Below are 13,158 nucleotides of genomic sequence, written 5' to 3'. Positions count from 1 at the left end.
GGTCGATTAAGACTCAGTTGTGTGCTTGTGCTGCTTCATGATAATGTACCTCATTACCTTACTTCATTGTGAAGTTCAGTATTCATCCATTATGTCACTTTATTTAGATGTAATCTTTCACTGTTTGTAAATTGAGTGATGGTTTATATAAATATTTTAGAAATTGGAATTTCATACAAACTTTTACTTGATGTTATGTTCGGTAGTTTTTATACTTTCAAACTTTTCTGTTAGTGCATATACACCAGATTTTACAAATTTATTAATCTTCATGTGCTTTTAACTGCCGATATTGCTTTTTGATATCCTGTTTGTGAATTATTTAATACGTACGGTAAATATGTATCTTATGAACGATAGGCCAATAGGGCTAAATAGATCAGAGGTTACCTAATTTCTGTGGTTTAGTGACATGTGTAATGCACTATTGGATCCTGAATAAGGCATGCTTGTTTCTTTGTGTTTGGTTTTTAATTTTATTTCGTTTCTTCATCGTTCTTTAGTTATTGGTACGCTAGAAAATTAGACAAGAGATGCAAAGTAGGGTATACAAAGGGTATATATTCGGAGAGTATATAATGCCTTCAAACTTAGCTCGTATGGAGTACGTTGCAGTTGGCGAGTATTGCATGTAGGACCTCCCAGATGGCGTAGTAGTAACACTATCGCCATCGAAGTTGCTGGTCCAAGGTTCTATCCCCGATGGAGGTTCATTCCCTTTTAGCCTATCTTAACTCTATGTGGACTTGAAACCTTGACTAAGTGGGTGTGTTTGCATTACACTTCAGATAGTGCATGCTAGATGTTTAGTGACCTGTGTGACAGTATATCGTTTCTGACTGTTGCACTTGTGTCTTTTCAGATGCCGTTAGATCTGTCTCATGGGTACTATCAGATTCGTGGTTTCGGAAGTACGACACACCTGCTCTGCGTGGGCTTTGCGAGGAGCAACGATTGTCTTTAACTGGTGTCGTGTCACGTGCCAACGTTAGAAATTGCCTTCAAGATGCAAGACGATTTGATGGACGAGGTTGATGGTCTCGTGGTCTCTTCTGGTAGTACTGATCAGTTTTGGGTAAATGTCTCCGAGAACTCTACAAACGGGACTATTGGTGTTCCTTACACACCTTATCACCTCAGACCGGAGACTTACATTGTCCCTCTTCTGTTCTTCCTCATCTTCATCGTGGGAGTCCTTGGAAATGGCACCCTGATTGTCATATTCATTCTGAACAAGAACATGAGGAACATACCCAACACGTACATTTTCAGCTTGGCCATAGGTGACCTGCTGGTTATACTTATCTGTGTCCCTTTCACGAGCACCGTCTACACGATCGAAACCTGGCCATACGGGTTGGTCATCTGTAAGGTCAGCGAGTTCATCAAAGATGTGTCCATTGGTGTTTCCGTCTTCACTTTGACAGCCCTCAGTGCGGATCGCTTCTTCGCCATTGTCGATCCGATGAGGAAGCATGCTGGCAGGCGAGCCACTCGCCTCACGATCTTCACTGCTGTGGCGATTTGGGTTTTTGCTATTCTTTGTGCTGTTCCCGCTGTTCTCTTTTCATACGTTAGACAGTTCGTTGTCAACGACGAAACTGCCTTTTCGGTGTGCTACCCGTTCCCTGAGTATCTGGGCCCAAAATACCCAAAGATCATCACCATCCTCAAGTTCCTCTGCTACTATGCCATCCCCCTGTGCATCATCGCGTTCTTCTACATCCTCATGGCCCTTCACTTGATTCGGAGTACCAGAAACATCCCGGGGATAGTCCAGGGACAAGCGCGGCAGGTCCAGGCCAGGAAGAAGGTCGCCAAAATTGTCTTAGCCTTCGTGATAATATTCGCCATTTGCTTCTTCCCTCAGCATGTCTTCATGATATGGTTCTTTACGAACCCTAGGGCAGGCGAAGATTACAATCTCTTTTGGCACATCCTCAGAATAGCTAGCTTCTGTCTCAGCTTTATCAACTCTTGCATCAACCCGATAGCTCTGTACTGCGTCAGCGGGACTTTCAGGAAACACTTCAACAAGTACCTGTTCTGCTGTCTTCCCGAGCGACAGTGGCGCCAGCTCAACAGGGACAGAACCAAGTCCACGTGGGAGTCGTCGCACTCGATGGTGAACTACAACAGCACCCTGAGGCGTCAGGACGAGTTCACAGTGACCACGTTCATGAACGGAAGCGGGGACAAGACCTGAAGGCGACTTCACCTCTCCGTCCTGCCGCCTCCTATTGACCCAGTGTACCACAAAGACCAATACAAGTATCACCGTCCTCTTGGTTACCAGGCTAGGCCCGTCAAGTATCCTGGCGTTGTGAGAGTGGACTGGCGGAGGGGTCATAATTGTCCATCGACTCGTATGGATCTGTAAGGGAGTGGGATTTTTCTGTGTTAATTTTGATGTAAATTCTCACCCCTTCATTGTGTGCTTAAATGTAGTGTGAATCTATGGATCCAAATTTGTTCCCGTTCACAAGTACATTCGACAAACTCACGGTGGAGAATCAGTGCCGAGAATGTCAAAGTGAAGTTTTTGGTGCAAATTTACAAACTCATAACATTGTGACAACGATACTGTGAAAAGCTTATGTAGTGTTGCAAACTTTTATCTCTTGTTCAGATAAAATTATACGTTGGTAAAATCATTTCATGACTTCCCTACTAGAGGTCTATTAACTGTTAGACGCTGTGTATGTGCAATATGTGACCGTTGCAAATCCATTTCTCCAAGAGTTTATATGAATGTTAATACATGGTGCTTTGTTCTTTGAAAGCATGATCTCGCTTCACAGGTATTCTAATCAGAATTATTGAAGAATAAAAATTCAAATGAAGTGGTGATAGTAATTTCATGAAATGAAAATTAAACTGTATCAAATCTAACAAATTTGTATAATCTATTACTGACAGCTTTACAATATTATCCTAGGCGCTATAAATACAATGCCGGCGACCTCTGTAGAGGAGTGGTTACCACAGCGCGCTACGACGCCGGAGGTTCCGGGTTCGATTCCTAGACAATGCATGGGTGTTCTTTGTGAGTATCCCGTCATCAATTGCATCATATCATTACTCATCTTTATCTTAGCGATTGGTGGCAGAAAAGCGAAGTTAAATAAACAAAATCAACAACAAATACGATGTCATTAATGGACAGTAGCAGCCATGCACACGATTCACGTAAACTAAGATTTCAAGGTGTCTTACTCTCGGTACATGTAAGAGGAAATGATGAATGTCGCTACTAAGGTGTGCATTTGTGCACTAATCTACTACAAAGTAGCCTCCTGTCTCATACCTAGACTACCGGTAAATATTCAGATATGTGTCTTAAGAAAGCACCTCAGACGTGGCAAAACTAGAAAATATGACCCAATACCGCAGTTATTCACACATTAGGTCATGGGTTCTCACTAAAATCTGCAACCACTAACATGCTTTCCATAAACATCACACACCGAATAGAGCCCTAAATTAATATTAGTATCGACCTTCTCTTCAACTACAGTTGTCAAAATCCTACAATAAAAATTAAAAACTGGATCGCCTTTCAGCACACATCAACATGCAAAATAACAATCTGTTGTTACTAACGCCAAATATACCGGATGGATAATAACCACTTTGTGAAATTACAATATAGCGTCAACTGTTACAACTTAAGAGTATTCTGCTTTAACCCTAGCATTTTACGTAGCTACATGTGTACAATTTATTTTAACTTCTTAACAAAGCACTGTCGATCACATTTAAAAATAAATAGTTTTCCTTGCCACGAAAATATGTTGAACCTACGATAAGTATAAGGTAAACTAAACATTTTACTTTTCTGAAATAGCACATCTGTTTTAAATTAAAATTGTGGTGGGAGAAGAGACTTAAGTGTTGAATTATACGAGTTATGTACATCATGAGTTGTTCGTAGGTGTGATTGGCAGTACATTGTTTGGTCCAGGGTGCGTCACAGGAAATGGGACAATTTAAAACCTTCACAAAACACAAATAGTTAAAACTGGAAAATTTTATTGGCCCCCACGACATGTACAGACATTGCCATTAATGCCATTATTTTCGAAATATGACATCCTTCAAATGTCCTCCAATAGCAGGCGTCCACGGAAATTTCGCATCACATCTTGGATCTTGTCTTGTGGTATTGACTCAATCTCTTCTTCAATCACTACCTTTAAATGGGCAAGACAATCGAGCTGATGGGAATACACTTTGTTTTTTAGATAACCCCCAAAGAAAGAAGTCTGGGGCGGTGAGGTCTGGAGACCTAGGCGGCCATGGGACATCTCCAAAGCAGGAGATTATTCGTTGCGGAAAGATTCATCTCTGTATGGTCATAGACAAACGGGCGGTAATCGATGTAGCCCCGTCTTGTTGGAACCATGTTGCGTTGAGGTGCTCTTTTCTGCGCAGAGACGGTTCCACAAAGTTCTGTAGCATGTTCCCATAGCGCTCGGCGTTGACCGTCACAGCTTCCCCTGCCTCGTCCTCAAAAAAATATGGACCATATGCCATTGACAACACTGATGCAATATCAAAAAAACAACCTATGGGCTGTATTGATTAGTCTCATGCAGAATTGGAGGATTGGTGTCCGACCAGTAACTGAAGTTTTGTTTATCCAACCAACCATTCAGGTGGAAATTCGCCTCATAAGACATCATAAGGTCTTCTAACAAGTCTTCATCTCGATTCAGTTAATCTAAAAACATAAAAGTATTTTCTATGGTTTTTTGTCAACGGGCCGTAGCTGTTGTACACTCTGGATCTTGTACGAATGATATCGTAGATCTGTCCACAAAATTCGTGGCACTGATGCTTCGGACATGTGCAGTGTTCTTGCATGGCGACAAGCTGGTCTTTGAGGACTTTGCTGCAAAGCCTGGCGAATACGATCGATGTTTTCTGGTGTACGCACTTTCCTTGAGTGTCCTTCATGCTTCTTGTCGGACAGAACCAGTTTCTCTCCACTGTTTTACCCACCTGGTAACCGATTTTCTGTTTGGCACACGAAAATGCCGGTTCTGCCCAAGCCGCAGCTCCCGTTGAACAGCAGCAATGCTCTTCCCGCGAACAAAGACTTCCACCCCTTGAACACGCACGTGCACTGGCCAATGACTAATGGTGCACTAAATGGAAGTGCTCTGTGATGCAGATGGCACGGCAACTAGCGCCGCCACGAGCTTCCGTTTGGCATTGTTGACAGTTGATTTAGGTCTGTTTACCGTGACTCACCCTGAATAAGAGACTTTTCGTACGACTGTCTGCTTCTTACACTATTGCTTTAAACGTTTCGTTTTCAAATACTCTTTCTCCAGGAAAATAAGCCATGAACTCTTGCTTAAGTCTTTCAAAGAAAAAGCACCTTGTACGAAGGTTTATTCCTAAGTATCGAATTTCTTGGAGAAATGGAATTGGTACATCTATTACGTTCATTCTGCTAATATTAATCTCTGTTGCTAAGCATTTGTGATATTTTCTGGTGTAAATATGACGTTATATATCATTGGGATCAGCAAGTCATATTGTGTTGATAATCTAAACGAAATGAAACTTTAAGTATATTTTTTTCATAATAAAATATATAAAAAAGAGCAAGTTGCACTTTTCATTAAATGTAAGTACAACGTGTCAATGAAAATCTTCTATTAATGTAAATACTATTTGTTCGCGCCCGTGACCCAACAAGAAAACACTCTGATGTATTCGTCGCAAAATATACATTACTGGCAGCCAACCTGCAATATATCTTACATCGCGTCGCTTCACTTCCTCACAGACTCTTTACTCTCTTTTAACTAGGCACTAATGTCCAGAGAATAACGTGGCGGCCATCTTGGCTCCAAAAGTACAAGGTACGGAACATACCGCCCACCTTGAAATGATTAATTTCAACATTTTGCAAAGTACATATATAGAACACAGTTTTGATGAACAAATGTAAATTGAATGCAATGTTCCCAAAATTTCCTACTGAAAATGACTACATAAAATTAAAAAGAAATTGAACAAACTAATGATTGCTTTTTATTCATAATTTTTAAGTTTGTTTTTTTCTCATTGGTGTTCAACTTCACTCACTGGTAAAAGGGCCAGCTTCACTGCTGGCCTCTTGTAGGTTCCTTCACTGGTTCTCACTGTTGCTGCTCTAACCAATCCATCTTCACCTGGATGAACGTTGATTACTCTGCCAAGTTTCCACTGTTGAGGTGCAAGTTGATCATCTCTGACCACAACCAAGTCATCGGCCTGTAGATTCCGTTGCTCCTTCTTCCACTTAGGACGTTGTTGTAACTGAGAAAGATAATCCCTACACCATCTGCGCCAGAAATGCTGTGTCAGCCTTTGCACGAGCTGCCACTTCGACAGTCTGTTCATTTTTATTGTAGCAAAGTCTCTATCTGGAGTAGCTATCAATGCATCTCCGATTAAGAAATGGCCTGGAGTAAGTGCCTGCATGTCGTTGGGATCACTCGATAGACCACTTAACGGTCTGGAATTCAAACATGCTTCTATTTGGGTTAATACTGTATACAATTCTTCAAAGGTAAGTATGGCATTTCCCACAACTCTTTTGAGGTGGTATTTCACTGCTCTGACACCACTATCCCACAAGCCTATTGCATGAGGATTTCGAGGAACATTAAAATGCCACTGGATGCCTAAGCTGCTTAGAGCACTTGATATTGTTTCATTGTGCTTTTGTTGTTTTGCCAGTCTCATGAATTCCTTTAACTCTCTATTAGCGCCAACAAACGTTGTCCCACAATCACTGTAAATATTACTGCAAATCTCCGAAGTGCAGCCAAAAACGTCTCTGTAGTACCACTGCTCAGTATTTCTAAATGAACTGCCTTCGTTGCGAAACAAACAAATAAGGCAATATAACCCTTATACTGCTTACGAGACCGTCCAGCAATTTCCTTCAACTATATACATCTTCTGGAAAAGGAAGTTTCACCTATCTATACACATACGACTCACTTAACCCTCCAGTTAAGGTTTCAAATACTCTTTCTCCATTGTCACCCAGCCCATTTGTTTTTGTTACCGCCAAGCAGTGTGATGGAAGGGAGTGATAGGGGCTTCAGTACCTTCCCCCTACATTTCCAGCTACCTGACTAGTGTGAGTTTGTATGTTGTAGTGAGGGCTAGCCCGTGTTATTGCGCTTGAAAGTCAGTTGGGTGACACTTGTCCCCCGCGCGATTAACGGCGTTATGAATGCACCGAAGCGTCCACGACTCTGTAATAACTCTCTTATTTTGGACGTATTGCTTGGTGAGAGTTCCGATGAGGACGATGTTGTGGAGAATGATAGTGACGATGGTGGAGATGACCATTTAGATGTCCAGGACGATCTCTTTGACACAGAAGAAGCAGATGAGCCACAAACGGACCAAGTGAAAAATGCCGAAAATGACCAGCCGCCAAATGCGGAAGAAGAATCCAGTGATGAAGAGGACATCCCATTTGCAAATTTATACATTTTAAGAGACCAATTTAAGACTGTAATGAAGTGGAAGAACTATCCTCTCAGCCCAGAAATGTACGAGCCAGAGCTGACAACATTATTTTGCGGCTGCCAGGACCAACTAGACAGGGTAGGGAAGCACGCAGTGCACTTCATTGCTTTGTACTTTTTAACGTTATTGGAACTATAGTTACATCAACCAACATTTATATTCACCATATAAAGGAGCATTTTATCCGAGAGCGGGACGCCAAACACACGAATGTTGTTGAAATTCGTGCTTTCATAGGCATTTTGCTACTAATTGACTGTTTTGGCAGTAAAAGGAAAAAACTAAGCAAAACTAAGGGACAACTCTGCAGGGACTGGTGTGGAAGTCTGTTATCTTGTTAGTGAGAATAGATTTCATTTCCTCATGCGATGTCTTCGTTTTGATGACATCGGAGATCGTCAGCAGCGAAGAGAAATTGATCGGCTTGCGCCCATCAGAGAAGTCCTAGAACATGTAGGGCAAAACTTGTGGTCAGCGCCTCAATCATTTACAAGTTCAACAAAGCTGCAGCTAAACCACCTGCATGACGAGAATTCCTGAAAAGTTTGGCGTTGGAACTCATAAAACCTCTGATTGAGATTTCTCATCCAGCTTCCTTTCATCCCTGCACATCTGAAGAGAAGAGGAAAGGCCCTTCTTGTAATCGAAGAAACTCCTCAGCCTGAGTGCAGACAACAAGGTAACAGTAGAGGTCGCTCCTATCTGTGTGGGAGGGTAAGAGACAAATCAACCAGAAAACATTGTGAAAAATGTGGACGTCATATCTGTAGTGATCATTCATCAATTCTTTGTCATTGAAATTTTCAACCTACAATATGCATAAAAAATATTACGAGTAACAAACATTGTTGTGACTATACTCTTTCTATATGTAAAATGCAGGGTACGCTTTAGCGATTTATTTTACCCTGTAATAAAGGCCAAATTATGTTAATATATATGTTTATGGATTCTCAATAAAGCAGTCTTTCAGATGAGCAAGGAGTTTTACAATGTTACCCTGCATTAAAAAAAAGTTACGGTAGCCTAAAGTTTAAGATATTTTTTCCATGCAAAATTTTGTTAAAGAACGATTTGGTATTTTTTTCTTTACAACACCTGTTTCATACAAAAGTAATTCAAAAAATATTTTAAGTGTCCCTAGAATAGATTGTAAATATAACAAAACAAAAAAATCCACCATACTATAATTAGTCTTTTCGAAATAAATAAAATAAATTATGGGTGACAACTGTCACCCGCGCGAGTATCCGTGTTACGGGATGCCGCGCGAGTACTCGAGGGTTAAATGATATGTTCCCAGATGTTCATTCGTCCGCAGACTCGTCGGATTAGATGAGCAACAACACACGGGATTATGACAAGAGTTGCACTTTCAAGTACAATATTTGATTTATAGGCCACGGCGTTTCCACTACACCATCAGGAAAGACCACCATTTATTGGCCCCACACAACTCACAAAAGTGACACGGTAAATCAGTTTTCCATCAAGAGAAATTTGAGAACGCCGTACCTTCTAATATACTAAATTCTTGAACGAGACGAGATTCTAGGACAGAAAGTGTCAGTTTCACTTCAATTTGGCAGATGTTTGTCTCGTTCTTTGTCAAGTCTTGAAAAGTCTACAAGGGTATCGTCTAGTTCTCGTCTCGGTATTGGCCTCCCCGATGGCGCTGTGGTAGCGTCGTCGCCTTGTAATCAAGGGGTCCCGGGTTCGATACCCGGCGGAGGCACATAGTAGTTCGGATCGCACTTTAAACTGTAGGTCCACTCCCGATTAGCCTGTCTGTGCATAAAGTGGACTTAAAACACCAACTCAATCAATCACCTCAATGTTTTAAACAAGGGTATTCTCTTTTTCTTCTTCAATTTCGAGACAGTATCGAGAATTTTGGTGAAACTAACGCACAGTTTGCAATACTTTATCTACAATCATTTCAAATTCATGAATCATGTTCCAATGTATATAAAAATATTTTCGCACTTCCTATAATTTCCTTAGTTTGGTAAAGAAAGTTCGTTGCAGTTAGTTATTTTGACTGTAATCTCAATTACCCTTAAGACTCATTATCAGTATGAAAATTAGTTGTAATTATACTTCACAGAACAAATAAATAATAATGTTCATTCAAGAATTAACGTTTTTTTCCAAAACTGATATCGTGGGCGATTAAACTATATAGAAATGGTTGATGATGTTTTTAGTGCTAAGGATAAACAAGAGTACTATGGTGAAACAATAAATGTAAGCCTAGTTATAAGAACAAAAACATAAATATATTATTTGTTTATTATATATACACACAATCCATTACAATTGTTAATATTAGAAACAGCTACCACAGTAATGACAATAATTACACAAACATTATTATCCGTGCACCAAGTGTGACCCCACCAAGAGCCATAGTCTCGAAAGAGAAGGTTCCGAGTTTGAGAAATGGTCTAGGCATGGATTGTATGTTTTTGAGTTTCGTGTCAAAGATTTAATCTCGAGGTTTTAAACAAAGGTGTTAAATTTCAGAACAGCATTTAGACTTATGGTGAAATTAATGCAAAATTTGCAATAACGTATTTACAATCTACTCAGAAGTATGAATAATTTTATACTGTGTATTATAATGTGCTTTAATTAAAATATTTTGTTTAGTTGGTTGGAAGAGAAAGTTCGCTGGTGTTATTCCTTATGAATATGGAATGTCGTCCCAATTGCTGTTAAGAATTTTTACCAGCATTAGTCGAAATTACGCTTTCGTTTTACACATAACAGAGAAAAAAATATGTTCATTGCAGAAGTAACATTTATAACTGATATGTGGGTGATTTAACTACCGTATAAATGACTGACGATTCCTTTAATACTAAGAATAAAAGAAGAAAAACAGATGAAACAATGTATGTAGGCATAATTATATAAGCCACAAATAAACTATTTATTTACGTATTTCTTATACAGTAAATTACACACAACAATTGTTAATATTAGAAACAAAATGTCAGGCTGAGACAAGATAAAACAAAAATAATTGACCGTGCACCACATTGGACACACTTCTGTAGCAGAGTGAGTTGTTGTTTTGTCTCGGAACAGAAGATTCCGGGTTCGACTCATCTTCTGATCAAAGGTTGTATGATTACACGTTTCCTGTCATCAATATCATCCTCATCGTCGCAATTAGCCAGAGTGGCATAACAGCATGTAAAATAAGAAAAATATGACATAACCTACAAAAAATAAGCATGAAATACTATTTATTTAATTCCAACATACACATATGAATAGCAAAAAAACTAAACGGAATTTGGCGTTAGATCATAGGAATTCAATCAGTTGCGCAAACCGGCAACGCATCAACCAGTGGGGGTATATTTTAATATATATTTAAGATATGATTTTTATGGTATATAAAAGTAATCGTCCCTTGCTGAAAACACTTTGAATACAATTCACTACATAATTACATGAACAGCAAAGTACATTCATTACACATAATCATCAATGTATAAGTAATAAAATATGAATTAAACATTAACAATATTGACAATAATGAGCTTTTAGCATTAGATGAGTTGCAAAACCGATAGTAAATATTTTACACTACATACATTAGAAATACAAATGAAGTGTCTATGAAAATTTAACAGTACATATTAACAATAATTAGCTCTTGCACTAGAAAAGTACACAAACTACATAAGTACATAAACATTCAATATTACAAAACATGAAACATGAACCCATGGACTGGGGTTCTGTATCTTACGTCCCTCAATAATCCCTCAAAAAGTGTTTCATGGTCATGGAAACACCTTATACACACACACACACACACACACACACACACACACACACACACACACACACACACATATACATATATACATACAGGGTGTCCCAGAAATAGGTGGTATAATTTCAGGAGTGTGTTCCTTACATGTAAACAATGAAAAAAGTGTATATGAACATAAGTCCGGAAATGTTTGGTTTCCGAGTTATAGGCTGTCACAACACGTGCTCACTGGAATTTGTCTTTCTTCCACAGGTGGTTTCCTGTAACACAACCAGGTATTTGATGAGTGGTACATGCTGAGTGTGTGTTGTTGAGACCATGTGCACCAATCAGGAACGAGCAGATACATTTCATGTATGGTTTTTCAGATGACAATGCTTAGTTTAGTTTGGCCTCCCCGATGGCGCAGTGGTAGCGTCGTCGCCTTGTAGTCAAGGGGTCCCGGGTTCGATACCCGGTGGAGGCACATGGCACAGTGGTTTATATCCCACTTTAAACCGTAGGTCCAGTCCCGATTAGCCTTACTGTGCATAAAGTGGACTTAAAACACCAACTCAAACCAAACCAAGCTTAGTTTAGTTTGGTTTGACTTGATTTTTTAAGCCCACTTTGTGCACAGTAAGGCTAATCGGGACTGGATCTGCCATTTAAAGTGGAATCCGAACCACTTTGTGCCTCCATCGGGTATCGAACCCGGGGCGGATGACAATGCTGTAGAGACCCGTTTTGGAAGATGTTCAACTGAACATACGACAACAAACGCACTACATGCATTATGGTGCACCCGTACACTTTAGTGTTGTTGCCCGCAGATACCTGAATCGAAGGTAACCTGGTCTGTGGATAGGTAGAGGTGGACCAATTGATTGGTCTCAACGCTCACCCGATTTAAACCCCTTGGATTTCTACTTGTGGGGCAATTTGAAATCACTGGTGTATTCTTCTGCATTGGCAGATGTGAATACTCTCTGCAATCGCATTGTAGCAGGTTGTGAGACAATACGGAACACGCCAGGCATTTGTGAGCATATATTCGAGTGGCCATGCGACGCCGATGTGCGGTCTGTATTGAGGCTGGGGGTGGCCATTTTGAACATCTCCTGTAGGGTTCTGTGAAGAACTAAGTGCCATAGACCAAATGTGGAAGATAGACAAATTCCAGTGCGCACGTGTTGTAACAGCCTATAACTCGGAAACTAAACATTTCCGGACCTTTGTTCATATAAACTTTTTGTTTATATAGTTTGCATGTAAGGAATACGCTCCTAAAGTTATGCTACCTATTTCTGGGACACCCTGTATATATATATATATATATAAATTCAAATAACGTTAGATTCCACATTAGCAGCGGACATTATATATTTGTGTACATACATACAAAATATTTTTTTGTCGCTTCTGCTAAATTTATACATATCTGACGCTACTCTTTGAACGCCACACTTATTGGTATCCAACTATTCCTAAATCGATGCATGCGTGGTCCGGTACTAGCATTCCAAAACTGGGTCTCCTCAAAATCGTGGATTTTCCTGTAGAAAATACACTTAAAGGAAACAGCGCCTATGTAAGTCATCTGGGAAGATGTGTTCCAGAGAAATAAAATCATCTCGCCAGAAGGTGGCAAAATGTTCACGTTTTCTAAGCACAGGGATCAAGTCTCTTCCTTAGCACTACTTGGCTGAAGATGTTTCAGACCACGTTTTCAGCAACTGATTTTCGTGTACAGAAACAAAACGGCTATCCAAACTGTGTACTGCCCGTTCCTTTCGTGAAATGCAACAAAATCTGATGGAACTTTGAAGTAACACAGTGTT

The 13,158-nt window shown here is 40.0% G+C and overlaps 1 protein-coding gene and 1 pseudogene across 1 annotated transcript; one reads left to right on the top strand and one right to left on the bottom strand.

The window, feature by feature from the left end:
• Positions 1–866: 866 nt before the first annotated feature.
• LOC145983052 (neuropeptide CCHamide-1 receptor pseudogene) lies at positions 867–2,762 on the top strand (annotated as a pseudogene).
• A 3,316-nt stretch (positions 2,763–6,078) lies between these two features.
• LOC145983053 (uncharacterized) lies at positions 6,079–6,744 on the bottom strand. Its single transcript, XM_083116333.1, has one exon. The coding sequence runs from the start codon at positions 6,742–6,744 to the stop codon at positions 6,079–6,081; it is 666 nt and encodes a 221-aa protein (XP_082972459.1).
• Between the last annotated feature and the right edge of the window lie 6,414 nt (positions 6,745–13,158).

This window comes from Lepisma saccharinum, unplaced genomic scaffold, assembly GCF_977018435.1.
Source record: "Lepisma saccharinum unplaced genomic scaffold, izLepSacc3.1 HAP1_SCAFFOLD_594, whole genome shotgun sequence".
NCBI lineage: Eukaryota > Metazoa > Arthropoda > Insecta > Zygentoma > Lepismatidae > Lepisma > Lepisma saccharinum.
The sequence above is the reverse complement of the archived record's forward strand: the minus strand, read 5'-3'. Positions and strand labels throughout refer to the sequence as shown.